The sequence below is a fragment of the Nothobranchius furzeri genome, chromosome 3, assembly GCF_043380555.1.
Source record: "Nothobranchius furzeri strain GRZ-AD chromosome 3, NfurGRZ-RIMD1, whole genome shotgun sequence".
NCBI lineage: Eukaryota > Metazoa > Chordata > Actinopteri > Cyprinodontiformes > Nothobranchiidae > Nothobranchius > Nothobranchius furzeri.
The window spans coordinates 50,338,463-50,366,403 of NC_091743.1; the positions used below are offsets into that span (position 1 = coordinate 50,338,463).

General features: G+C 39.1%; 3 protein-coding genes across 4 annotated transcripts; 1 reads left to right on the forward strand and 2 right to left on the reverse strand.

The window, feature by feature from the left end:
* The first annotated feature begins 8,989 nt into the window (after nt 1–8,989).
* On the forward strand, nt 8,990–17,217 carry smarcc2 (SWI/SNF related BAF chromatin remodeling complex subunit C2). Of its 2 annotated transcripts, none has more exons than XM_015959623.3 (26): nt 8,990–9,149; nt 10,080–10,199; nt 10,301–10,386; nt 10,508–10,589; nt 10,980–11,072; nt 11,155–11,224; nt 11,319–11,388; nt 11,555–11,630; nt 12,218–12,462; nt 12,568–12,692; nt 12,851–12,904; nt 13,069–13,106; nt 13,173–13,303; nt 13,541–13,612; nt 13,714–13,827; nt 13,907–14,060; nt 14,152–14,268; nt 14,352–14,414; nt 14,502–14,760; nt 14,940–15,101; nt 15,188–15,249; nt 15,332–15,452; nt 15,523–15,686; nt 15,772–15,906; nt 16,017–16,398; nt 17,066–17,217. In XM_015959623.3, the coding sequence occupies exons 1-26, from the start codon at nt 9,039–9,041 to the stop codon at nt 17,128–17,130; spliced, it is 3,171 nt and encodes a 1,056-aa protein (XP_015815109.3). In that variant the 5' UTR covers nt 8,990–9,038; the 3' UTR covers nt 17,131–17,217. The 2 variants fall into 2 exon arrangements, with proteins under 2 accessions (XP_015815109.3, XP_054605975.2); XM_054750000.2 differs by having other exon boundaries at nt 10,514–10,589.
* Nucleotides 17,218–19,740: 2,523 nt separating this feature from the next.
* On the reverse strand, nt 19,741–22,970 carry myl6 (myosin, light chain 6, alkali, smooth muscle and non-muscle). Its single transcript, XM_015959626.3, has 6 exons — nt 22,725–22,970; nt 22,503–22,530; nt 21,381–21,524; nt 21,084–21,257; nt 20,888–20,965; nt 19,741–20,103 (listed from the first exon to the last, which is right to left on the reverse strand). The coding sequence occupies exons 1-6, from the start codon at nt 22,953–22,955 to the stop codon at nt 20,075–20,077; spliced, it is 684 nt and encodes a 227-aa protein (XP_015815112.1). The 5' UTR covers nt 22,956–22,970; the 3' UTR covers nt 19,741–20,074.
* Nucleotides 22,971–23,226: 256 nt separating this feature from the next.
* Nucleotides 23,227–27,582, reverse strand: tsfm (Ts translation elongation factor, mitochondrial). Its single transcript, XM_015959625.3, has 6 exons — nt 27,436–27,582; nt 27,060–27,215; nt 26,846–26,974; nt 26,618–26,740; nt 25,180–25,261; nt 23,227–23,640 (listed from the first exon to the last, which is right to left on the reverse strand). Exons 1-6 carry the CDS (start codon nt 27,481–27,483, stop codon nt 23,246–23,248), a joined length of 933 nt encoding a protein of 310 aa, XP_015815111.1. The 5' UTR covers nt 27,484–27,582; the 3' UTR covers nt 23,227–23,245.
* Between the last annotated feature and the right edge of the window lie 359 nt (nt 27,583–27,941).

The following is a 27,941-nucleotide window of genomic DNA, read 5'->3' on the forward strand; positions in this document are numbered from 1 at the left end:
CAGAACGACACAAATGAGTTCTTTTTTTTAAAGCCATGCGTCATGCAAAGCTTCTCTAATGGTGTGGAGGGGAACACAATACAACCCCTTGAAACGCGTCTTCTTTGGAGGCTCTAATAGTGCAGCCACGAGTGCTTGAATTAAAGACGAGAGGCCGCAGAGCCGATCAGCCCCGTCTTCATTAGCCCTGCTTACGGGGCAGATACAGTCAGAAGAACTGGTTTACAAGGATTTATTTCCAAATGGTGAAAGCATTTTTTTGTTTCTCATGTGAATGTAAAAAAAATAAGATGTATTTTAATTTTAATGCAGTTGGCTGTTGCTGATCTTTTGCTGCCATTTTACCATACATATAGGTTCTCTGTGCCTTATAATCAACATATCGTCACTGTCAGGCTAAAACCTTCTCATCATCCTCATGTTTCTATACATAAACCTGCTTCGCTGCTCCTTTTTCACTCTTATCAGCTGCCGTATGGATGAGAAGAGTTTCACTATCAGCTTGTGACCAAACAGGTTTTAATCGCTGCAAAAGAAAAATGTTTGCATCCTTGGAGATGCAAGGTTTTAGCCTGCGAGCGACGATATTTTATTTTGTATGCATACTTTTTTCCTCCCTTGTTAAATCCGAGCTCTGCGAACAAGCTGATCCATGGGATTCCAGGACAAACTGGCAGGGATTTTCTATTCCCAACACAGGAAGTCCTTGTGAACATTAATGAATCCTTTACTTTTGAAATACTGAGTGTAAGGCGACTGTGAATCTTTGTAAATGGAAATCGCTTCTGTAAACGCTGAGACCAAGACTAATTATGTCTGTGTGTGAGTGTGTGTATGCTGGGAGCAAAAGAAAAAAGCATGGCACTGTGTTATTAAAATGATACACACATAAAAAACACCAAATTAGATATAATGATATAATTTAGGTTTAGTGCCACAGGAGAGTTTAACATGTTGATTTTGGCTCAGCTTTAAACGTGATCAGCATGACTCAAACCTGATATTTGATGTGAATTATTCTGATTATCTCCTCATTCTTGTGCTGTAATATAAATAAATAAAAACAAGCCTCATGATGCTGTGTATTGTGCACAAACACCCCCCTCTCTTCCTGTTGATCGCGCTGCGATGGATCCGACTCTGTATGTTTTCTGGCACTGTCTGAGTAATTGCTGTCACTGTACCTGGCAAGCTGAGCTGTATTTGTAATGTGACCTGCGTTTGTTCTTCTCTTCCCTTAAAGATCATGAATTACATTAAAAAGGAAAAAAATCTGGATACATTCACTGTCACCAAGGAAAACCAGTGCTTTCTTTATTTTATGCTTTATTTTTCAATGAACACAAAAAAAAGTTTTTTTTTTATTTGGACTAATATTTTCACTTAGATTAGGGTAAGAAAGTTTCCGTTTTCTTATAATTTTTTTTATTTATAATGTAAATAGAAAACGTGGAGTAAAAGTTTCTACATTCATGGTAACGTCAATAAAATGTAAAATAATATTATTAATGGTAAAAGTACAGAAAGAAAGAAACAATCTTTTATATCTCTCAAGATAAAAATCACGAGGCGCTTCACAAAAATGAAAAAAAAATTCTGAAAAGATTTTAAAAAATTATTACAAATATGTTTAAAATGAGAACAAAAATCAATAAAACAATAACATAACAGCTGTGCCACCGCCTGAGTTGTAAAGTATTACTTTTTTAAAGTTCAGAAGAACTAAAAGCACACGAACAGATTTTCTTGTTGATGCATCAGAGAGATATATGCACCAGGTGAAAAAAACGGCACTTTTTGTTCTCTTAATGAGATAACTACAGCAAAATGATATAAATGAATGACCACAAACACCCAAAATACCCCTAAATCAGTATGGCATAACGCTGGGGGATGATTGCAAGTTCCAAACTTAGAGGCACGTGTGGCTTTTTATCCACTGGTCTCTAAATACTAAAACACAAAACCAGGATATTTTATGCAACTTTGGTTGCCATAAAATTTTAAACATAAAAGCAGCTTTATTTTTGACTGAAGGGCAGGAGTTATGCACTGTTTGTTTTTGTATGGAATGTTCTTAATCCGAGGCCAAGGTTCTCGACAGGAAAAGGGCGGCCTCCGAACTCAGAAGAGAGGTCCTGCCTCAAGTGGAGGAGTTTGAGTATCTTGTTCACGAGGGAGGGAAGAAGGGAGCGGGAGATCGACAGGCGGATTGGGGCCGCATCTGCAGTGATGCGGATGCTTAACCAATCTGTCGTGGTGAAGAAGGAGCTGAGCCAGAAGTTAAGGCTCACGATTTACCGGTCGATCTACGTCCTAACCCTCACCTGTGGTCATGAGCTTTGGGTTGTGATCGAAAGTTCACAAGATCCACAAGATCGTGGATACAAACAGTTGAAATGAGTTTTCTCTGGAGGGCGGCTGGGCTCAGCCACAGAGATAAGGTGAGAAGTTTGGACATTCGGGAGAGACTCAGAGAAGAGCCGCTGCTCCTCTGCATCGAGAAGAGCCAGCTGAGGTGGGTCGGACATCTTGTCAGGATGCCTCCTGGACGTCTTTCTGGAGTGGTTCTTCAGGCATGTCCTGCCGGCAGAAGGCCCCGGGTCGACACAGGACACTTTGGAGCAAGTACATCTCCAACCTGACCCGGGAAAGCCTTGGGGTCCTGCTGCAGGAGCTGGTGGAGGTGGCCGGGGAGAGGGAGAGGGATGCTTGGAGTGCCTTATAGAGATGCTACCCCTGCAACCCAGACCAGTGGAGAAAAACAAAAGAAAGAAAGAACAAACATATGTTCTTTATTTTCTTAACATGAAAGAGATTTTAATAGATGATTTATTTTAAATACATTATTTTAATCCTTGCCAGAAATTATTGGTGACAGTGACACACCACCTTATTCAGCTTCTTGTGTCAGGTTTGTTGGCAGATCTGAAGCGTGACTGAGAGTTCTGTTGCCCAGACGCGGAGTGACGGAGATAACCGGCGTGGTTATCTCCTGTAGCTTTAGCTTGAGGGTTTAGAGGGCTGGTAAGCCTGGAGACTCGATACAAAGTCTGGTGAGAACGATGACTGAGCAATGAATGAAACGCCGGCACTTCCTTAAGTAGTGTCGGCGTGATAACGTCAGCCGCCACGTTGGTGGCAGGAATGGTTGGAATGCAGTCAGTTGGAGGAGTTTGTGACATCTTGAAACATCAAACTTGTTTTTCTGTCTAATACTTCACAGTGAATCTGTTTTATAAACACAAAACCTGTTTCTGCTAGAACAGACTACACGTCATATCTAATAAGATAACGGTGATGAAACAGCTGAATGCCTTCATCATCTCAGATTAAGGTGTCACCAATCTAACATGGATTAGCAGGGATATGTTCTGGGTTCCCAAATGGTTGTAAACTCACAACAAAAGCATAAATGTCACTAACGTGATTTATGATGTTGATTATAATTTTATTCATCACTTTAATGTAAGAGACATCAGAGTCGTGGGTACCAGGGAAATTAGATTTCTGACCATAATGCTTTGATTTAGCATAATACAATCCAGAGTTTGGTTCCTAAATTTAGAACAGGCACAAACATTTCTGAGGTTTGTCAGAATTACAATTTACAGAAACCTGTGGGTGGTAAAACGCTCGTTTCCTCTCCCTCTGCTCCTTCTGCTGTCAGCAAAGCCACCATGTGAAAATGAAACATGGAAACATGAAAGGGAGTTCTCACCTTCCCAGAATAAAATCAAGGAGATGGATCTCTAATTAAAGGTGAGAGGTAATACTATTCTGGGCAAGGGGTTCTTATGGAATGTGGTGTAGATGACTGGTTAGAGAAAGGCCGGACTGCAGCATCTCTCCCCTCATCCTCATCCTGTCCTCCGAGGCCCAGCACACCCTCCTCGTAGATTGCAGCGCTCAGTTAATTGGACAGGGAGAGTGGGCTGAGGAGGGAAGCGTTCAGGCCCATTAGCAATCCTCCTGTGGAAGGCTGAGCTGAGAGGATCACAGACTCACAAATAGGAGGATTAAAATAATCAATAGGCTTCTCTCTCTCCCCTCAGTGCAGACGACGGGTGAAACACACACACACACACACACACACACACACACACACACACACACACACACACACACACACACACACACCTCTACACAGATATGCACACACACGTTCATCAGCAAATACAAACACACAGAGTCTGAGGAATACTAGTTCAAGGAGCAATTTTCTTCTCCTGGTGTTGTCTCTGGACTTTCACAAATTAGTCTGGGTCACACACACACACACACACACACACACACACACACACACACACACACACACACACACACACACACACACACACACACACACACACACACACACACACACATGCCTTTCCTCTGTTAATGAGAGTTAATTTCAAACTCTGACCACTAAAAAGGTCAGAGACATGATAACAGGACATATTTACAGCTCTGTTTTTTCAGATTTGTTATATTTTCTGTGATATTTGTTAAAAAATTAAAAAACATTTGAACCAGATCTGTAGAGGAATGGGTGGAATTTTTTGGCAACTTGTCTTTTTCCTGCATGAATATTTAGTAGTAAATTTGTTTGTTGTTCAAAGTGTCATAAAATAAGCTACTGTGGAGTGATTGTATCTGAAAGAAGAAAAATATTCATTTGTAAAATGTTTTGATAGAAAAATGTTCTTCATGCTATTAGTTTTTTATAAATCCTTGTATAAAAATAGGCTAGTAGCTTCTCCTGGTAGCAATAAAATTATTGATGTATGAACAAAGTTAAATGGTTCAGTTTCCCCGTGTGTTTATTTGAGAAACGATCAGTAATTTAAAAATCAGTGTAGTCTAACATAACGTGCTACCACTGACTCCCTGAGTAAAATAAAGGCACTTAACATATTATAGGTTCCTATAAGTTCAGAGTAAATTAGGTTGTCTGACTTGGGCCTGTGCTTTTATGCAGCTCAGAACTCAGATCTTAACAGGATGAAATTAATTATGGTGATTTAGATGCACATATTTAGCTGAGCTCAGTGCTAAATTATCAAAAAATATCAAATTGTCATACTATTCCATTTAAACGTGGTAAAAATAAAACATTGACTATGATAATAAGATTCACAAGCAGGAAAAACAAAAATGAATTACTGAGGCAGGCAAAAAATTGAAGGGAACAAATGTCTACATAAATGAACATCTAACAAAAAGAATGCTGACATCGCTAGGGAAGCAAGACTATATAATAAAAAAACATTCTATAATAGATTACAAAATATATGACTTGGATAGTAAAACAGATGAAAGTTTACTTGATTTAAATATAAATTGTGATTATTATGAAGAAGAAAATTTAAATAGTGGGGTAATTATGGAAGATACGCTATCACCCCTCCATTTCAACAGTCAAAGTTTGTTTTGTAAGCTGCCAATAATAAGAGATTATCTAAAAAAATTTAAAAATCAATTCAGTGTGATTGCTATTACAGAGACTTGGCTTAATGATGACATTATGGATGATGTTCAAACAGATGATAGGAGCTTTATTTTGTAAATAGAAAAAATAAAAGAGGTGGTGGTGTTGCCTTGTTCATTAAATCAGATCTGAAGTGTAAATTAGTAGTAGAAATGATAGTGATGGAGGACAGTGTTATAGAAATGGTGACAGTGGAAATTACTAATGAAAATGCTAAAACTATTTTTATTTGCTGCGTCTACAGGGCACCTGGGCCTTGTGTCATGCAATTTACTGACAAGATGATGGAGCTGGTTGATCAAATTAGAAACAAAACCTGGTTAATGTGTGGAGATTTTACTGTTAATTTAGAAAATCCTGAGGAACTAAGAATATCAATGGACTTTGTTGATTTAATGTATTTAGGTTTATTCCCCCTGATTAATAAACCAACCAGAATCACATCTCACAGTGCTACGATCCTTGATAATATTTTCACAAACAAAAAGTATGATGTTATGAGGAGTGGGATACTGATGACAGATATTAGTGACCATTTACCTGGTTTTGCTATATTTAAATATAAACATTTGTAAAATAAATATATTGCTATCAATTGCAAAATAAATAAGTCTGTTAAAGCACTGGAAGCACTAAAAAAAAGATCTTAATAAACAAAACTGGAAAGAAGTACATGTCAGTCATGTCAATACTGCATATATATCTTTTATGAAATTATTGATGGAATCATATAATAAAAATTGTAAGTTGATAAAAAGTCATGGTAAAAGGAAAAACCAGTCATGTATGACTAAAGGAATAAAAAATGCTTGTGCAAAGAAAAATAAATTGTATAGGTGTTTCTTAAAATTGCAAACAAAAGAAGCTGAAGGCAAATATAAAAAATATTAAAATAAAATAACGATAATTAGGAAACAAAAAAGAATTACTGTGGTGAACTATTGAATAAGAATAAAGATAACATAAAAGCTACATGAGGGATAATAAATAGTGTGACAAATAAAGATAAAACAAAATCAGTAATTCCTGATTACTTTGTCAAGGAGAATAAATGACTTTTTTGTAAATGTAGGTGCGAATTTGGCAGGTAACAAACCAATAATAGAAGTTAAACTGAAGACAGTAGTTTATAATGTTAATAGTATTTTCCTTGACAAGGTAGAAAAAGTAGAAATAACAAATATTGTAAAAAACTGTGGAAACAAACAATCAACTGATTATGAGGACTTGGATATGATGACTGTAAAAGCTATAGTAGAATCTGTTATTGACCCGTTTACTTATATCTGCAATCTGTCACTTTCAACAGGAATTTTCCCTGACACAATGAAAATTGGTAAGGTGGTTCCATTGTTTAAGGGTGGGGATAAACACAATTTCTCCAATTACAGGCCAGTGTCACTGCTTCCACAGTTTTCCATAATAATAGAAAAAGTATTTGTATCAAGGTTGGATAAATTCATTGAAGAAAATAATATTTCAAATAATGAACAGTATGGTTTTAGGACCAAACATTCAACAGCAATGGCAATAATGGAACTAATAGACAAAATATCTACAGCAATAGACAATAAAAACTACTTCATCAGTAAATTTGTTGACTTGAAGAAAGCTTTTGATGTTATCGATCACTCGAGGTTACTTCAGAAATTACATCAGTATGGAATAAGAGGTGTGACGCATCAATGGGTTAGAAGTTATTTAGAGAATAGAAAACTATTTGTCCAACTAAACAACACTAAATCAGAACTGCAAGAGATTGATTATGGTGTGCCACAGGGATCGGTCCTTGGACCTAAACTGTTCATACTATTTATTAATGATTTTGTAAGTGTATCTAAGCTGCTCGGTACTGTTTTATTTGCTGATGACACAACATTGTTCTATTCAGGGTCGGATATTAATGAAGTAGCTAGAGTGTTAAATGATGAACTGATAAAAGTTAAAAACTGGTTTGACATAAACAGACTTTCACTGAATCTTAATAAAACAAATTTTATATTGTTTGATGACAGAGTCAACAAAGATGTAACAATAAAAATAAATGGAATGAACATTCAAAGGGTGAAAGAAATGAGATTTTTAGGAGTCATGTTTGATAAAGCTATCACCTGGAAGTCACACATAGGTTATATCAGAGGTAAAATTGCCAAAGCCATTGCAGTACTACATAAAGTTAAGTTTTTACTGAATAGTTCTGATTGCTGACTTAGTATAACTCACTAATTGTTCCATATTTGAATTACTGTGTAGAAATATGGGGATCCACATGTAAAACTCATACACAACCACTCTTTATTCTACAGAAAAGAGCATTGAGAATCATTAATAACAATCACTATGGAGATCCATCCAATCCGTTATTCATCAAATATAAACTAATGAAATTTTATGATCTAGTGAAAATGAAAATATTGCAAACAATGTATAAAGCTAAAACCAATACGTTACCCACCAACATTCAGAAAATGTTTGAAAAAAGAGTCAGTAATTATTTCTTAAAGGAACTGAAGTATTTAAAAAAACGAAATTTAGAACCAGAATGAAAGAAATGACTATCTCTGTAAATGGCGTGAAGAAGAAGAAGAAAATATCATTTCTATAGCGCCTCTCAAGATAAAAATCATGAGGCGCTTCACAAAAACAAAAACTATAAAAAATTGTAAAAATATAAAAAATCACTTAGAAAATGTTTAAAAATATATTTAAAGTGAGCAAGAATAAGCAATTGAGAATATGGAACAACCTTAGCAAAGACATAAAAGAATCAAAGTCACTAAATATATTAAAAAAATGTATCAAATCAAGTGTATTACAGAACTACAATAACCTAAATTAAGTTGGTGTCTGATTAGGTCTGTAAGTTACAAGAATATATAATGAATCTGTGTTTTGTTTTGTTGTTTATTGAGAATTGTATGGAAGCATTATTAAAAAGTTTGGTTTGTCAATAGGGGTAGATAATGTAAGATATTTCTTCCTTCTGCCCCTTTTCATTCAAATTGTTTGGTGTTCATGTTTATGCATGTTTTTGTATGTTTTTTGTATATATATATATATTTTGACACTTTGAATGAAACAAAGAGAAAAAAATTATAATTATCAACAAATAATAGAAAAAATGGCTACTACAAATTTCAAAATGACTAAAAGTAAGTGGATTGTTTGTGTATGTGTGAATATAGTAATTATATTTGTTTTATTATTGGGTTTCTGGATAAAATGGGCTATAAAAAAAGCACAAATGGGAACATACATGAAATGCACAGTTTTATGCCCTTCCAGATCAAGTCTGTATGTGCAAATGTATTTTATCAGCAATAAATCAACGCAGCTCCACCTATTAATAAAATCACGATTATAAAAAGTGTAAATTGTGCAACTACTTTCTTACAAGCTGAAAGCAGGTTTTAAACTATGTTGCAGGATAAATTATTATCTGCACAACTCTGCCCCCTGCTGCTCGTCTGCCGTCGACACAGCGCTTTGTGCTATCAAGCTATTGGAGAGACGCCCTCTGTCCGCCAGGAGGCAGCCAACACCGACTGGTAGTCTGCAGGCAAAGATGGCGGTGCGGAAGAAAGACGGCGGCCCCAATGTAAAATATTTCGAAGCATCTGACACCGTTTCGCAGTTTGATAATGTCCGCGTCTGGCTGGGCAAGAATTACAAAAAGGTACTGAGCGCATGTTTTATAAGCGTGCTCACGGAGCTTTCTTATTTTGCCCAGAAACGTACGCGCTTACCTATGGAGGCAGAGGCAGTGACAAAGAGAGGAGGGAGGGTGCTGCTGAGCGTCCAGCTGTTTGATTCACTAAAAAAGGATGCTGAGCCAACCGCAACATCAGACGCGGCCGCAAAAGTCGGTGTCTGTAGGTCTTGCTGTAGCCAAAAGGATCCAAAGACACCACACAGTCCCGCCGGAGGGAGCGGAGTTTAGAAAAAGAGATATTTTTGGCAAAGCAGGCTAGCTAAGCTAATCGGCTAACGGTAACGCGGCTCACATCCAGATGTTGGCTGTGTGGCGCGCCTCTGGCTCTGGAGTCATGAGCGGTGTTAAATAACACTGACCAGCGCTTTATCACGTAGATTTAACAAAACATGGTGTTAATGATCAAAAAAGTCACAAGTATCCATTCATTAATGATGGATAATTGTGGAATTAATCACATTTTATTTAAAAAGATCTAAAGCTTTTTACGAAAGAAATCTAGTTTTCCTTGTCCACCGAAGTCTCCATTATCCAGTTACAATAACACACTTTAATAATGACTAGAATAAGAAACAAACAAATACACATATGTGAACACTGCTCATGTGTATAAAAGAATGCAGAGATTTAGGCAATAGACAGTTAATGAGATAGGATTCACAAAAGGACGATGGAATAAATGCTTTATTTATATAGTGTTGCTAATGTATAAAACACCCATATGAAGCGAGGAATGAGAAATATACTGAGTTTACCCAGCAATAATACTATATAAACTGATAAACATACAGATCCATCTACATTATTTACACCCATAAATAAAAGATGCATACACAGGAATAGTGATAAAAGTGAAACTTCCAGAGTTCCCATAAGTTTTTCCCATCTCCCCAGTACATCCAGGCCGAGCCCCCCACCAACAAATCCCTGTCCAGCCTGGTGGTCCAGCTGCTCCAGTTCCAGGAGGAGGTGTTTGGCAGACATGTCAGCAACCCTCCCCTCACTAAGCTGCCGGTATGTCACACTTATTTACCCCCACCCCTCTCTCTAACAGATTACTCACCCCTTTGCCCTCAGGCGATGTAATATGAAGCTGTTTTATTTTCTTTCTGCAGATGAAGTGTTTTCTAGACTTTAAATCAGGGGGGGCTCTCTGCCACATTCTGGCTGCTGCCTACAAGTTCAAGAGTGACCAAGGATGGTAAGAGCTTCTTTCTGACTGGTCTCATCATGCATCTTGAGTGAAATAAAAGTGGCAGTGCTCTGCTGCATTTAGGCTGTCCTGCTGTTTTGTGTGTAACTCCAGTTTAATTTCCTGGTAGGCGCAGGTTTGACTTCCAGAATCCATCGAGGATGGACCGAAATGTGGAAATGTTCATGACAATTGAGAAATCTTTAGTACAGGTGAGTTTTTCTCACTGATTTTATTCACCGTTAAGCTTTTAAAACTCATTCCTTGGACAGTTATGCTGTAATAATTGTTTTTCATCTTTGTCAGATAATTGTGGGGTTTTTCTGATTTATTCTAAACATTTAAACATTGAGGTTTTTGTTTCTTTTGTGTTTCTGCGAGTAGCCGATCTAAATAGGTTATCTGTGCTGGGAACGCTGCTTGTCTCCTGTTTTTACATCACGTTTAGGAAGTGTCTTTAGAATCAGAGTGGTGAGATTTAAAGATAGAAATAACAAAAGACAGCCTTTTCTCTGAATCAGACACACTTAAATGCTCATTTATAGGATTTGAACCATAAAACTAGAGTTACAACTTGAGCTGGTTCTCCTTGATTCTTGTAGAACAACTGCCTGAGCCGACCCATCATCTACCTGAGTTCTGACATTGAACCGAAGCTGCTTGGAAAACTGAAAGACATCATTAAAAGACATCAGGTTGGTTTTTGCATAGTTTTTTTTAAACAAAAGTGTTATTCTGCTGTGCATGTATAATCCACACAGCCTTTTTGTGCTGCAGGGCTCCGTGACTGAAGACAAGGCTTCCAGCTCCCACGTTGTGGTTCCCATCCCCACCAGTCTGGAGGAAGGTGAAGCCTTGTTATGTTGCTCAGCTCGGGTTTCTTATGAATTCTGCTGCTTTTCCACTTTAGTTCTAATACAACATGATATTTGTTGGTCCAGAAGAGTGGGTGCGTCCTGTGATGAAGAGAGACAAGCAGGTCCTCCTCCACTGGGGATATTTTCCAGACAGGTTGGTTCTGACTTGGCGCTTCAAACACAGCAGCGGCACACGCGTTTTTACCATTGAATGAGTCCTAAACGGTCTTCTTTGTGAGCTCACTGAACCTACACATTGCTCCTTGTGTGGTATTCTCACAAGCCTTGATGTGTATTTTGTTCCCTTCTGTTGTTTTTAGTTATGACACGTGGATTCCTGCAAGTGAGATTGAAGCTGCAGTGGAGGATCCTCCGAGCCCAGAAAAGCCCAGGAAGGTCTTTATTAGTTTTATTTCTAATCATTAGTTACTCGTATATATATATATATATATATATATATATATATATATATATATATGTATGTATCTATATACATATATATATATATATATATATATATGTATATACATATATATATATATATGTATATACATATATATATATATATATATATATATATATATATATATATATATATATATATGTATATACATATATATATATATATATATATGTATATACATATGTATATACATACATATATATGTATATATATATAAATATATATATATATATATATATATATATATATATATATATACATATATATATATGTATATATATATATTGCCTGTGCCCACCTTTTCAGTGGTGTTTGCACTAAGTAAAGCAGTAGTTGTCGGGAATACATTCCTTTTTTAAGAGTGCGGTATCACCACATGCTCATTCTACAATATGTCCAATGTTTGAATCTTCACAATCTAATAAGACGTGACTAAACTTACATAAACTCTCCAAGTGACTGTAGGTTTTGTTTTTAAATAGTTGCTCACTGAAAAACGTCTAAACGTTTCTGCTGGCAGGTCCACGCCAAGTGGATTCTGGACCTGGACCAGTATAACGAGTGGATGAACGAGGAGGACTACGAGGTGGGAGACGGTTGTCCCAAGAGGAAGAGGATCTCTGCTAAGACGCTGACGGATGAGGTGACCACACCAGATGAGCGGCGGGACAAGAAGCCCGGCAGTGCCAAGAAGAGGAAGCGCTCGCCCTCCCCCTCCCCCACACCTCCCCCACAAGAGAGCAAAAAGAAGAACACCAAAAAAGGGTGGGCTATAACTCCTGCAGCTTACATGTTCTCCTCCTCTGACTGCGAGGAGGCACGGCTGGTTTGGCTGTTGAAAACTAGCCTTGTTGTTGTTTGTGTTAACAGACCCACAACCCCATACACCAAGTCTAAACGAGGCCAGAGGGAGGAGGAGCAGGAGGATCTGTCCAAAGACCTGGACGAACCATCGCCTGTTCCAGCATCTGAAGAGGGAAACATGGCTAAAACCAGTATGCATTAATAAAAAATACACAAAATAATATATATATGTAGGGAACAGACTAACACGTCCATATTTCCTTCATAAATCTTAAGTGTGTTGTGTTTTAATGAGTTTTATTGTTTCTTTTAGTCTTCTTGTGCTAAATGAGTAAGTTTGACATTGCAGACAACACCAAGAAGGATTCTGACTCAACCCCTGTCAAAGGAGGGACAGACATGGGTGAGTTTGTTCAAACATCTATAAATCTTTTTTTTTCTTTAAAAGGTGTCACTAAAGCAGATAAAATAGCACCAAAGTAAAGGATCTAGCCTTTTACATAGTTGAAAGGCTCATATAATGTTCCTGTAAGTGTTTTTAAAATGTTTTTGTATACTTTTGAACAGATGAGCAGGAGGATGAGTCCATGGAAACCGCAGGAAAGGTATGGAAGCCTTTAAAGGTGAACGCAACAATAACGAATGATAATTAACGCTTATTGTTTGATCAGGAGGAGGAGGAAGGCTCTCCGAGTGTAAAGGGTGAACCTGTGAAGGGCTCCGACTTTCACGAGGACAACGTGACTGAGCAGACTCACCACATCATCATACCCAGCTACGCTGCCTGGTTCGACTACAACAGGTAAGGGAACTCATTCGTTTGTCTAGTTTCTAGTTTGGGTTTGAAAAAATGCTGCAAAGCTACAAAAAATACTAATAATGGTTTATTCTCTTTAGTGGAAGTAAAAACATTGTTTTGCTTAGTTTATATAAATGTACTGGCATGCATGAAATATTAGATCTATAAATAGAATGTGTGTATTCCAGTGAGTGTGTCACCATACTTCACCATACTAACTGTAAACCCTTTCGTCTGCAGTGTTCATGCTATTGAGCGAAGAGCTTTGCCAGAGTTTTTCAATGGGAAAAACAAATCCAAAACCCCTGAGATGTGAGTAATTCATCGGTGTTAAACACATTCCTGCTGCAGATCCGTCCACGAGACGTTTAGAAGTTAAAACATCATTTATGGAATATTTCTCCTCGTTTTAGTTATCTGGCATACAGAAACTTCATGATTGACACCTACCGACTGAACCCTCAGGAGTACCTGACCTCCACCGCGTGCCGCAGGAACCTAGCAGGAGACGTGTGTGCCATCATGAGGCAGGTGGAGGGCTGATCTGTATTCGCCGTCACGTCTTCGACATCACTAACGAGTGTCTCGTTTCTGTATTTCCTGCAGAGTCCACGCTTTCCTAGAGCAGTGGGGACTGATCAACTACCAGGTGGACTCTGAGAGTCGGCCCACGCCGATGGGACCTCCGCCCACTTCCCACTTCCACGTCCTCGCAGACACTCCCTCAAGTCTGGTACCACTGCAGCCCAAAACATCGCAGGTGTAGAAAAACTCCAGTGTGAACACACTAATAGAAATCTCCAGAAGGTATTTTACAATTCTCCCTCTTTCTTTGTGCACCCCATCCCCAGACTCCAGCCACCCAGCAGATGATGCCCTTCCCCGACAAAGTGAAAGACAAGCCGGCAGATTTGCAAAACTTTGGGCTGCGGACCGACATGTACAACAAGAAGTCTGGATCTACAAAGGTAAAAAGCTTCAGCACTCTGGAGGGCTGAGAGGTTCATTTGCCCTTGTTGCTTTTTGACTTGAGTGATATTTTTGTGTTCAGAGCAAGAGCGCCACAAGCTCGATGAGAGATTGGACGGAGCAAGAAACACTACTACTACTTGAGGTATTTATCATTCGTCCGATTTACTTTGATGAAGTTTTTGTTTTTCAGCTATAAAGTGGGACTAAGTGGTGTTTCTGTTTCTGTCAGGGCCTGGAGATGTATAAAGATGACTGGAACAAAGTGTCTGAGCACGTAGGCAGCCGCACTCAAGATGAGTGCATCCTGCACTTCCTGCGGCTCCCCATCGAGGACCCGTACTTAGAGGACAGCTCCTCCAATCTGGGCCCACTAGCCTACCAGCCGATCCCTTTCAGCCAAGCAGGAAACCCCGTCATGAGCACCGTGGCCTTCCTTGCGTCTGTCGTTGACCCCCGCGTGGCCTCGGCCGCAGCTAAATCTGCTCTCGGTGAGAAATACACAGAAAAATTCTCTTCATGTCATTTTCAGCTACGTGAAAAGGCAGGGAAGTTGCTGAGTAATGTTCCAACACTGTAGATTCCTGGGTCATTTGTTTATGAGACCACTAACTAACCAAGGGCTGGATGTTTTGCTTCAATAACCTCAAGCTGTTGCTCCTTCTCTCAGAGGAGTTTTCTCGTATGAAGGAGGAGGTCCCCGCGGCGCTTGTGGAGGCTCACGTGCGGCGGGTGGAAGAAGCGGCGCGAGTCAGCGGCCGACAAGATCCTCTGTATGGGCTGGAGGGTAGTGGCATCGCAGGCACCGGCCTGGAGGAGGGAGAAAGACCCGGTAGGATGGACAGATGGACACAACTAGGGAAAGAGCGCTTCAACGATACAGGAAGAATTTACATTTCTGACTTGTCTTCTCTTCAGATGAAAGCAGCGATGAAAGTAAGAGTGACAGCCAATCAAGTGAGGAGAAGAGAGATGCTAAGGTAGGATGCTTGTTCAAAACAAACTAAATGAAAGCTGTGTCTCTTATTTATTAGTTGTTAACTGTTTTTTTTATTTATTAAGGTGAGTAAAGATACAGCAGTAGAGGAAGAAGAGAAACAGGTGGAAAATGGAAAGAAGGAAGAAGAAAGGGGAAGAGAAGCCGAAGGAGAGAGGGAGGCGGACAAAGCCGAGTCTGAGATGGGTATGAGAGGACCTGGCCATAGACAGACGTGTCAGGAAAAATATAATAAAACCATGTTTTCTTCTCTCAGGTGATGGAGAAAAGGAGAAGGATGCAAAAGAGGGAACAGAGGAGGGGCAGAGAGAGGGAGAGATAGAAGGAGAAAGGAAGGCGAAGGTTGAGCGTGATGTGGGAGAGGGAAACCTGGCAACTGCTGCCGCCTCTGCTTTAGCTGCTGCTGCTGTCAAAGCCAAGGTGAAGTTCATTTTACCGCTGCTCTGTCAGTCACCGTTTGTTTGTTGGGTTTCTTTAATCCAATTCTCCTTCTCTGTGTAAACAGCATCTGGCTGCAGTGGAGGAGAGAAAGATCAAATCTCTGGTGGCTCTGCTGGTGGAGACACAAATGAAGAAGCTTGAGATTAAACTGCGACACTTTGAAGAACTGGAAACCATCATGGACAGAGAGAGGGAGGCTGTAAGTGATGGAATTTGGGAATTATTGGACATAAATGACCTGTTTTATTCCCAGAACAACGGATGTGCAGTAGCACTAATTCATCTGAGACGTGTTTGTTTTGCTTCCAGCTTGAGTACCAGCGGCAGCAGCTGCTGGCCGACCGGCAGTCCTTTCACATGGAGCAGCTGAAATACGCTGAGATGAGAGCTCGCCAGCAGCACTTCCAGCAGATTCAGCACCAGCAGCACAGTCAGACCGGCGGTCCTCATTCCAACCAGGCCTCCTCAGGCCCTCAGCTCCAAGCTCCGACTGCAGGGCAACAAGCTCCCAGCACACCAGCATCACAGGCGGCTCCTAGCCCTGCACCACCAAGCTCTTCTGCCCCGGCTCCTGAAGCCCAACCTCCTGCAGGGACTCATACCCCATCGCCCTGCCCCCCGAGCCAGGCCTCAGCTCCCGTCCCAGCTCCAGCCCCTCACTCCAGCTCCAGCACTACACCTGTACTCCATGGTGAGTTTAAACATACAGCAGGTATTTAATTAGCATTTATGTCAGAAAACAATGGTGAACAATTTGAACAGGAAAATAACACAGAACTAAATCAAGAACAACAAACACCGCTCAGCAAAAACAGGTTCTGCAGGCAAATTACTAAACAAAAGGGCATTCCCTCATAATCCACTCAATCATGTGCCACCCACCATTCCCATTTCTCCCAAGCTGCCACAAAAATTTTTAACCTGCAAGTTCTGCACGTGTTTAATTCCCTTTATTATCCTCCTCCCACTGTCTCTGGTCAGGAGCATTCACCCCAAACTGTTTTTGTGACAGGTTTTTCCCAGCAGAAAGCAGGATTTTAATCAAGTATCTGTTTGGTGTCCGGCAACACAGCAAAAACTAAACACTAGACACGGTCTGATTTCACACACAAACATTCTCCAGTCAGACAGGAAATCTTACAAGATCTTTGGAGTAAACAGACATGGCGATGATTGATTTTACCCTTTATTGCACGTGTCAATAATTTTCAGGCAGGAAAAGTAGTTTTAAATCTAGAAGTTCTCGTGTTACCGGGAGTCCCGATACATTTCGTTATACGTATTATAGCGCTAAGGATTAACTACTGCCTGGTACTTGAGAGTACTTCTTCAGACATTTTCTCCTGCTTTATCCACAGAGCCCAGCACCCCTCTCCAAGGAGAAACTCTCCACCCCTCAGCTCCTGCTCCTCCTCCACAGTGAGAATACTTTTTAAGAAAAAACCTGAAAATCCAAATGACTGACCATTCCAAATCCTGCCTGTATCATCTGAAATGAAGTATTCAGCTCCCGGACATAAAAAAAAAAAAAAAACAGTTTTCATGTTCAGTATTTTTTTTCCAACAGGAAATTTAATGTGTGACAGAAAAATAAGATACACGAGTCAACTCCCTCTCCTGACTGTTCAAACTAAGTCGACTCTTGAGGAAAATAGATTTTTCATCCCTCGTGGTTGACTGGACATCAACTGTCAAGTCAGAATCATAAACTCACCCCAGGAGATCTGGTCAGCATGGATTATCAACATGCCAGCACCCAAGAAAGACAAAAGAGTCATCTTGTGTTTTGAACGTTGTTGCTTTTGTTTTCCTGTTACACTCTTTCATGGCTCGTGAAGTCTCCAGCTTCACATCTTTGTGTTTTAGGTACGTATAAAAACATACATGTATGTATTAAAACATACATGCACGTATTAAAACATACACGTATGTTAGGAAGAAAGAAAAGCACTTTTGAAATGTTTCCCAAGGTCTCGCTAAAAAACTTGAAGCATCCATCAAATTGGATTTTAGCACTTACACCTTCCTTTTGTTGTCTGGAATACCCGCCGGTGGTTATAGAAACTTAATCAGACACGTTTTTAGTTTTTGTTTGTGTCACATGGACAAATGGACTCTTAACCCTAAAGGTCACATGACTAAAAGTCTCTAATGAAGGAAGAAGTTAGAATTGAAAATTAGAAATTAGCAAACCAAGTTTTGATGCAGTTTTTGAGAAAACGCACTGTAAACTGGATTCTGTTCCTTTTATTTAGTTTTTTTTTATTTGAAAGTACTGACAGTTTAAGGTTCTGAAAAGGCCTCCGTTTGAGTGCCCCCCCCCCCATTGTTGTGCAAGTGTGGATGGACTCTAAACATCCAGATTGTAAGTTAGAGAAGAATGTAGCTCACCAGGTTTGACTGAACACAAAGTCTTGGGACAAAACTCTAAATTATGTTAGCAACCATATCAGAGTGGATGTTACAACTAAACTGTCTGTTTTTATAATCACATTTATTCGGTTACTTCTACACGAAGGTCATATTGTTTTTTTTATTAATCAACCAAAAAAAGTAATTAAAATTAACGTTAAAAAACCCAAAACAAAGTTGAAACTAAATTTAAAAACATTGTAAACAAAAACATTTTTAAAGGCTAAATAAAGTTTAAAAAAAATTGTTGTTTTTTCTAAAAGAAAAAAAAACAGAACTTTTTTTTTGTGAAAAAGTATTCTATTTAGGAAATTTTGTTCTCGCTGTTCCATTTTTCCATTTACATATTTTGCTCTCAAAACATTTGTTTAGTTGAATCATTAATATTATTATTATTATTAGTGTCTGAGATGAAAACTAGATTGGTGGGCGGGGCCTTGCGGGTGATAAAAGACCTCTCTGTTGGCCGATGTCACAAAGTGACCCGTCTAATATACGTTTTGACTTAAACAAAAAACAGATTTAATTTTCAATTCAGCCTTTAACAGATAAAAATTTTGAAGTACAATATTTTTGTTTAGAACTTTTTTTTTGCAAATTTTCTAATTTTGGTTTCAACTTTACTTCTGTGGTTGAAGTTGTGTTTGATTTATAAAGAAACAATATAATCTCCATACTTTTGTTACTTGGGAGGTTAAAGATGGATTTTTAGATATTTTATTTTTTAGTTTTAAAATCGAATTAGAAGAAACTTTAATGCTGTTAAACACAAGGGAACAAGAATCATGTCTTTAAAATGTGCAACGCTATCCTCACTTTTTATCCTGACATTTTTTATACTTCTGTCAGTGTTTTTCTTTGATATATCAACATTGTAACTGTATATTATTACCTTTGTAGCCTGTATTTACCCTCTCCATCTTGTGTGTGTGATTAGGCTGGATCTGACTGTGATTTTGTGCGTGTGTGTGTGTATGTACGTGCTATTAAGACTTGTAAAACACATTACCATTCAGTTTTTTATTTAAGTGCCATCAGTCGTGTGTTCACCAAGTTTGAAGACTTAAAAGTTAAAAAAATAAAAACTTTGGTCTGCACACGACGCCTCACATCAGTGTCATGGTATATAACCCCATCAGATGGTGGAACTTTTGCAGTTTTTGTCCATAAAACCAGTATTGCAGTCCTCACTCCAGCTGTGAGCATACATGGACATGTTTGATCTGTGTTATGACTACATTGTGTGCATTTTGTGATATGAAATAAATGTCTGCTCAGTTTCTGTATGTTTTTCATGTTGCTGAAGGTAGCAGCAGTTATTATACAGTAGAAGTCCATTTTTTCCTCAGTAAATCATCACATTAGTGCTGACAGTAACTCTGGCAGTTTGTATTAAAAAAATGTCAAAACAGGTTTTAATTATGAAATGTTGGAGGGAAAAAAATTAAAGATGTGAAGAGGAGTTGTGTTGAGTGGTTTGTTGACATGGAAGAAAATAAATCTGACCAGATTTTTACCATTGTGGCTTCTAGCATTTTCCCTCCATTCCCTAACATTTCTGCACTACTATTTTTTTAAAGACTTCTTTAAAGATTTCAGATTAAAAACCACAAAAACTAAATTAAACATTTTTAATTCTTTAATTGTAACGGATCACATTGTGTGAAGTCATGAAAAGAAACACAGCAAACTTCAGACCAACTAAATAAACCCGTTAAGAGAGATTTACCACCGATTGTGCCGGCAAGCAATAATACATTTTTGGGAAATGAGATGAAGTCTCTTCACATTAGACAGAAAAGGCACTTAAAAAAAATCTACAGTAACAACAGAACAGCCTTGTTGAGAGGTAGGATGACACAGACAGAAGGGCAAGACGAGAACAGCTTTACAAAAATAATAATAATAAAAAAACTGGGGAAAAAAATGAAAGGTGGAAGAGACGTCTGAAATCTTCAACCGTTCATCACCATCCGGACCAGTTCTGTGAGGAGAGATGGAGAAACTTGGCATTAGTCTGCTTGATGAATGCATAAATTAAATCAGTCAGTGGGAACAAAAGCTGTAAGAACCAGGTATGGGGGTTAAAAACTCCCTACAAGCAAGAATAAACAGATCTTATTAAAAACAGCATTTTTGTATGCTTCTTTTTTATACTTTTGGCGTCCAGTTTGGGCAGCAAAGTATGATTTTCATTGTACAGGGGAAATGTTTCCTAATGCACAAACGACAACAGAGCTTCGAACCCTTAAAATGAAGAAGAGTGAGCAAACAGATGTCAGATATTAGAATATATGTTAAGGTTGGACACTGGACATAATGGGGAGAAATTAATGTTTCAATCTGGGTCCTTTTATAAAAAAAAAAAAAAAACATTTTTTTTACATCTGTCATCAACACTGAAACTTTGAAATAAAAGGTAAAGAAAAACAAAAGCAACCACTTTTTAAATGTTCATAACGTTTTAATCTGATTTATAAAATAAAATATTTGGTTTATAAAATAAAACAGACAAAATGCAAAAACTACAGGTACTTTTCTGCTCACACTCAGATCCATGCATTAAAGCGTGGCTTTAAGGCTGCATCAGCTCTCAGCTGTGGAACAACTCAGCCAAACATGATGACTAATAAAAGCTGTGGGACAGGAACACCGTCAGTGCGCATGTGATGCAAAGACAGACAGACAGACTTGTGTTCGTTAAAACAGCGATAGCTGTGTTTGTTTCTTCAGCTTATCCATCTTCTGTGGATATTTCTTGCATTTACCTTCATAATTAATGCACCCATTAGCATCTTCATGTCCCGCCAGAAGTGTCTCCACCTCATCTTCTGCCATTTTTTCACCTGAAACATAAAAATAAAAACAGAAAGTACAAGACTTGTTGGCATTTCTGTCAAACACACAACAAAAACAAGGATGAACTCTCAAAAAGAGCGTTGACAAACAGGCTGGGTTTTTCACCTAATGTGGTAAGAACATGACGCAGTTCTGCTCCCATCACCGTGCCGTTTCCCTCCTTGTCAAAGACACGCAGACCTTCAACAATGTCTTCAAACGAGCCCTGGTCCTTGTTCTTGGCAATGGCATGAAACATGGGCAGGAACTGCTCAAAGTCCAGCAGCTTGTTGTTCATTTCTGTAGAAGGGAAGTGAGAAAATGCAGGCAAAAAACAAACAGACGACACATTTCTGGCTGAACCAAATAGTTAAAACATAAAGCTAGCAGTTAAAACGTCTCAGTGTGTGATGAGATCCTTGCCTTCCATTTTGGGGTTTCCAAGAACTTTGAGCACTTCAGCATTGATTGGGTTCTGACCCAGGGCTCGCATCACATCTCCACACTGGCTGTAGGTGATTTTCCCATCACCCGTCCGGTCAAACAGCAAGAAGGCCTCCTTAAACTCTGACAGACAGACAGGCAGACATTCAGTTTAGCTGACAGTACTTGTTAGTGATACATATTCCAGACTCAAACAAATGCATCGACACCGAAGGGCTTTGAAGCCACGTGATAATGCTTTTTATTGGGAAAAAGCTTTATCAGTTCATTTGCTTAAAGTTGTCAACGCATCAGTTTAATGCACATCCAGGTTAGGAGCCACCTGACACAGAAGTGTCCTATCAGGATAACAAGCATCATAGCAGAGCTCAAAAGCAAATAAGCTCTGCATATTTGCACAGAGGAAATTTCCAACAAAGTATTATTTCACCCCCACATGTCTCTCAGGTATTTCTGTGTTCTAGTCAGGTTTTGTAAACCTGATAAGTGCACTTTAGCTATTCATCTCTAAAGGTTACAGCCAGTCACAGCTTATTTTAGAGTCTATATTAACAAATCAGATCAGTGTAAACATAATTAAGAGCAAATCTGATCTACTGAATCTACATCTGGGTGAACAGAAAAACGTATGAACTTTTTTGTCCGTTCTTTAGTTTTCCTTTTTTCCCCACTTCTTTTAAGCTTCACTTATCGTTTTCAGAAAGCAGCATTAAAACATGATGCTAAAACACGCGCGCGCGCGCACACACACACACACACACACACACACACACACACACACACACACACACACACACACACTTAAAACTTTCACACTGCAAATACTCTCATGCAAAAATGAACAGGTTAATATTAACGTTTAATGAAAATCAGAGTTTAATTTATTTATTCGTCATTCAAAAACGCATGCCAAATTTCACACAAGTAGATCACTTAAAAACCCCAGACTGTTATCGTTTTACCTGCAGAAATCCGGTAGCTTGCAGAAACAACAGTGAAGCTAGAGCCAGAATTCATTGATACTTTTAAAAATGGGCGGCATCACAACAGTTAACATTGACTGAAACCCGTTTAGATGAACAAAAATGAGCGTTTACTCACCCATAATCTGGTCTTCTGTGAAGTCAGACTGATAAAAACGGAAGGCAGCAGAAGCAGAAAGATGGACGATCCAAGAAACAAGAGGGCTACATTAGCTTAAAGCATCGGTGGTCACGACCTGACACGATTTAGCCTTATTCTGGCGGGTGTTTTAATTTTCTATTGTGAAGTAAACAAAATAAAATAATTTTTAAATAATTTTGAAATTATATTCCAGCTTACCATGTTTATTTTTCGGTGTTTAGATGACCCACAGGAGATTATACGACTGCACTGAACGGACACAGCTAACCAGTTCGGTAGGGAGGGAAGAAGCACGCGCCCACTGATTACGTCACGCGCCCTGAACAGCTCCAGCCAGTCAGATGCGCGGATGTACCTCGCAGCATTTCTTACATTCTTGCGGGAGTGTAGCTGCTGCAGCTTCAGGGGAGACGTTGAATAAAAGCTCATATTACCCTGCCACTCCCATCTGCTTCTTTAAAATGTTTTACTGAATGAGTGGACATGTGGAAAAAAAACTTCAGAGATCACAGGTAGGAAAGAGGAGTGCAGAAACTGGCATGGAGTTCAGAAAAACGAGACAGAAAAGAACAATTTTTCAGGAGAAAAGTTTTATTATCAGTGTTGCAAATTCATTGTGTTTAAAACTCTTCTATGGTTCATACTTAATCTTTATAACTTGGATTTCATATTCTGACATGTAATAAACACAAACGAGAAGTTTATGGAGTATCCCTTTTTTATTGTGTCTCTTCACTTGATGCTTCGCCACACTGAAATCTGGCAAAGTCCAGCACTCGAGCCTGCTTACCCCTCAGGAACTGAGCCACAGTCTTGCTGGGGTCTGACAGGAAGGTCTGAGGCATAAGGCGTGTCTCAGATTCACCACAGGGCAGGTCATCCACAGTACCCAGGGACAAAGGGGCCTCTCCTACTATATGTTGTCCCAATTTACGTCCCAAAATGTTCTGTTCTCCCTCTTCCCCACCTTCAAACACAACCAGAGCACCGTAGCGGCCCATGGCCACCTCCGTCTGGCTGCCGACGCTGCCGTGTACATACGAGCCGATGTGCCACTCAGCTGGGACCTTTACTGTCACCGCTCGCTTCACAGACATGTTTTCCCCAAGCCGACCTGACAAGTAAGAAAAGAGGTAATTAAATAATCAGTCACACACCATGAGGAAAGACTCACAAAAGCCTCTGAACTCCTGCAAAACTTTTTCTTGTTTTCTTGTCTTAACAGCTGGAAAAAATGGCCCAATAAGTAAATGTGTGGAAACAACTCATGTCCTGGCGTCTTATCCAAAAAGATGTGAAATCTATGTTTTCAGTGAAACATATAACAGACTAAAAGAAATATCAAGATCTTTTATGTAGAAATTAAAATTAAAACGCTGGATCTCTCAGTCCAGTACCAGCCTGTTCTGACCCACTTTTAGACTGTTTAGAGTCTGAATGCCTGAGAACATTCCTGTCTTGGTCACCTCTGTGTGTCTGCTGTTTACTAGCCAAGTGAACTAGACCAAATTCTTGCGTTGCTAAGTTTGGTCTAGGAACGCTCCACTGGAACCTCTGCAGCCCCTAACAGCATTCTGGCTGGCCAATCACAGCTCTCTAGAGGGGTTTCAAATACATTAAGAGCTGTGATTGGTCCATAATGGTGGGCCAATCATAGTGCTCTATCTGCTTAGTGAACAAATCAGAGCTTTAGCCGCTTTGTGGACCAATCAGGGCACTCTATATGCCTGGTGGGTGGGATGATGCAACAGAGTGAAACAAGATGGCGACAGCTCGTTTGAAACGACTTTTACATCAATGTTGGACTATTAGAACTTGGGCTTCATTAGAATCAGGAGCAGATAGATGTATTTAAGTGCTTTTATTTTTTATTTTTTTTAGAAAAAAAATGATGTTTTCTCCTTTTTCAACTGCGGACCGCCTCATTTACTGATAGCGGTTGCGGTGAGTATGTCACATTCATTGTCCAGTAGCATGCGGAGATCATTTGCAAGACAACGGTAGAACCCGCCCCACAACCGAGAGCTGTCAATGGAGCGTTGCCAGACTAAATAATACATTTATTTAGCCTGGCTTGCCAGGCTAGCTGTTTACCACACAGAAGTAAAAACAGAGAGGTTCTGAATAAAATAAAATAAATAGAGCAACAAAACCGTTAGCTTCAGACATCTTTATTTGTTTAATTATTGAGCTTTTATTTGTTTAGCTGAGACTATAAGCAGCTGAGTAAACTTTAGATTTTTTATAATGGAAAAAAAGTTTCCATTACCTTAAAGCAACTGAATGTGTTAGAGTTGGGTCTAAAGCAGCCTATGATGTGCTTTTGGAAACATTTTCTTATGAGGAAAGTGTTTAAGTCAGGATCTAGTGACATTCACAAAATAACTGTCAAGATGACAAGTCTGAACTGCAGCAGTGACATCACCAGTTAGACAAAAACAGGGCCTTTATGTGCAGCTTTTTAAAGAATTCTACAGATAAAGTGGTTAAATACCAGAATGTACAGATTTACTTTACCACACCTTCATGCCACGAAGCAAAACTCACTTTATCAACAGAACGTATACAGCGCCATGCAAAATGTATAGACCTTAGAAACAAAAAAGTGTACACACTGTGAAACTGAAAACTAAACATGAACTTTCTTACTGACCTATTGTTAGAGCCACCTGGTCAGCTAGTGAAGATCCTTCACCCACACGGAGTCCGTGTAGCTCATCACCAACCAGAAAACTCTGAAAGCATAAGATGCCCCCTTCATGTCTCTACAAATGCAGACTATTATATTACTTATGGACTACATTACATATGAGAAAACAAAATGTTGCAAGTAGATAAAGGAAATAAAAACTTAACTGGTGTGTGGGACAACATGAGTGATAATAAAGGTGTTAACTGATCATGATCTTTAAAATGCTCATGAAACTTTGTCTGTTGTGAAAATGTTAAAATGGTACTGTAGAATTCTCTGCTGGTTTAAATTTGGGCTGCACAGTGGAACGGTGGCTAGTGCTGTTGCATTTCAGCAAGAATGTCCTGGGTTTAAATCCCAGCCAGAGGTCTTTCTGTAAGGAGCTTGCATGAGTGGGTTCTCTCCGGGTTTTTTCGGCTTCCTCCCACAGCCCAAACATATGACTGTCAGGTTGACTGGACTCTCTAAATCAGGTGTGAGTGTGTGTGCATGGTTGCTTGTCCTGTGTGTCTCTGTGTTGCCCTGTGATGAACTGGAAACCTGTCCAGGGTGTACTTGTGTGCCCGTGGACTACTGGAGATGGGCACAAATTCAATTCAATTCAATTCAATTCAAGTTTATTTATATAGCGCCAAATCACGACAAGAGTCGTCTCAAGGCACTTCACATAATAAAAAATCCAATTCAGGTCAGTTCATTAAGCCAATCAGAAATAATGTTTCCTATATAAGGAACCCAGCAAATTGCATCAAGTCACTGACTAGTGTCAGTGACTATACAGCAATCCTCATACCAAGCAAGCATAAAACGACAGTGGAGAGGAAAACTCCCTTTTAACAGGAAGAAACCTCCAGAGAATCCTGGCTCAGTATAAGCAGCCATCCTCCACGACTCACTGGGGATCGAGAAGACAGAGCAGACACACACACACACACACACACACACACACACACACACACACACACACACACACACACACACACACACACACACACACACACACACACAAACCACCCGCGACCCTGTGTATGTATGACAGGGGTACAGAAAAAGGATGGATGATCAAATCCCAGATAAGATGAACACTTTAAAATTATCCAGTTAAAAACATTTATTATGACAGCTTATTTGAGCGTTTTGGAAATGTTGCATAAATATGGACTAAAACAACAAAAAACTAAATGGCTCATGTGTCAAGTGTGGTATGCCTTTCTGTAGCAGACTACCATAAAATGAATGCATTAAAATTTTAAATAATTATCAAATAAAGAAAATGCATTGATGTCTTAAAACTGGAAGAACTAGATGTGCCGAAGTAATAAAGACATCTCTCAACATTATTACAGCCAGGAATCTATCTAACAAAACCAAATAAAATGTCATCAGAGAGCATGTTTACCTTTACATAACCAGTCTCATGTTGGCTTTTACTCTGGTGGTGAGCTATGGTGGCTAAAGTCACTTCCCTCACCAGCTGCTGGAACTTCTCATTGCGGGCAACAAAGTCTGTCTCACAGTTCACCTGCAGCAATCAAACAAGGAAAAACACCAAGAGATGTCACTCACCATAAACATATAAAAGACATTTAAATTCAAATGTCTGCAAGTGAAGTTCTGAAGTCCTCACCTCCACCATCGCTGCAACTTTATCTCCAACAAACAGACCGATCAGACCTTCTTTGGCTTTTCGACCCTCCAGCTTATTTGCTTTGCTCCAGCCCTCTTTTTGGGCCTGCTCATGCAGCCAGCTTTCAGCCTTAACGTTGGAAAAAAATCACATCAATAACATGTTTACACCCAAGATAAACCAGACATGAGAGCATGGAGAGAGTCTGGGTTACCTGAGCTATGTCATTGTCAAACTTCTCCAGAGCTTTCTTACAGTTAATGAAAGTGTAGCCACTGCTTTTCCGCAGTTTCATCAGGAGGGCTTTATCTGCTGCCAGGAGCTGACATCCTGTGTGTAACGACTGCACACGATGAAGGCAAATGTTGCTCTGAGGAAGACACACCTCAATAAAGCTAAATATTACAACCTTTAGATGTCTGGGACAAAAGATCGACTGACTTCGTGATAAATGTAACACCAGCAACGTAGGACAACATTAACAGTACAGCAACAAACCCAGCAGCTAGGATGCTAACAGTTAACATTCATATCAACTCCGACAGTTCGGGCTTTAAATGAAACGACAGAGTAAAATATTACATACTCACCTTTACAGCTTCTCTAGTAAATGTTCTGAATAAAAATGTGAAAGACATTGTTCTAATGTGAAGAAAGCTCAGAATGTCATTGAAGCCCACGCTGTGGAAGGACGGAAGCCACGCACAGACAAAAAGCTTGTGGCAAAGAAACTATTTGTGTTTGTGTTTAGCGTCGCCTACAGGGCAGGAGTACAACTACACCTATCACACACTAGGTCCAGTTGTAAAGAATATGCATGTAAATTAAAATTAAACAAGTTATCACATTAATAAGTAAATAAACAAACACCACCATTCCCTCTATAAAAAACACGTATAATAATAATAATAATAATAATAATAATAATAATAATAATAATAATAATAATAATGCAGCGTTGGCAAATTGATTATTTATTTTTATTTATGACCAGGAAGAGGTGATATTCTATGTAAATATAAAATATTACCTTGATTGATCTTTATTGTAAATATCAGAAGATTCTAGGATTTTTGCTTTATTAAGTAATTATACA

Excerpts from the sequence above, each read along its gene's own strand:
- tsfm (XM_015959625.3), bottom strand. The coding sequence starts at position 27,483 with ATGTCTTTCACATTTTTATTCAGAACATTTACTAGAGAAGCTGTAAAG. Across the intron at positions 27,216-27,435 it reads TTACTAGAGAAGCTGTAAAG|AGCAACATTTGCCTTCATCG; the intron begins GTGAGTATGTAA and ends TGTCTTCCTCAG. Across the intron at positions 23,641-25,179 it reads CCAGGTGGCTCTAACAATAG|GTCGGCTTGGGGAAAACATG; the intron begins GTCAGTAAGAAA and ends CTTACTTGTCAG.
- smarcc2 (XM_015959623.3), top strand. The coding sequence starts at position 9,039 with ATGGCGGTGCGGAAGAAAGACGGCGGCCCCAATGTAAAATATTTCGAA. Across the intron at positions 10,200-10,300 it reads CTCCCCTCACTAAGCTGCCG|ATGAAGTGTTTTCTAGACTT; the intron begins GTATGTCACACT and ends TTCTTTCTGCAG. Across the intron at positions 13,304-13,540 it reads GCCTGGTTCGACTACAACAG|TGTTCATGCTATTGAGCGAA; the intron begins GTAAGGGAACTC and ends TTTCGTCTGCAG.
- myl6 (XM_015959626.3), bottom strand. The coding sequence starts at position 22,955 with ATGAGCTTTTATTCAACGTCTCCCCTGAAGCTGCAGCAGCTACACTCC. Across the intron at positions 22,531-22,724 it reads AACACCGAAAAATAAACATG|TCTGACTTCACAGAAGACCA; the intron begins GTAAGCTGGAAT and ends CGTTTTTATCAG. Across the intron at positions 20,104-20,887 it reads TGGGTGCATTAATTATGAAG|AACTGGTCCGGATGGTGATG; the intron begins GTAAATGCAAGA and ends CTCTCCTCACAG.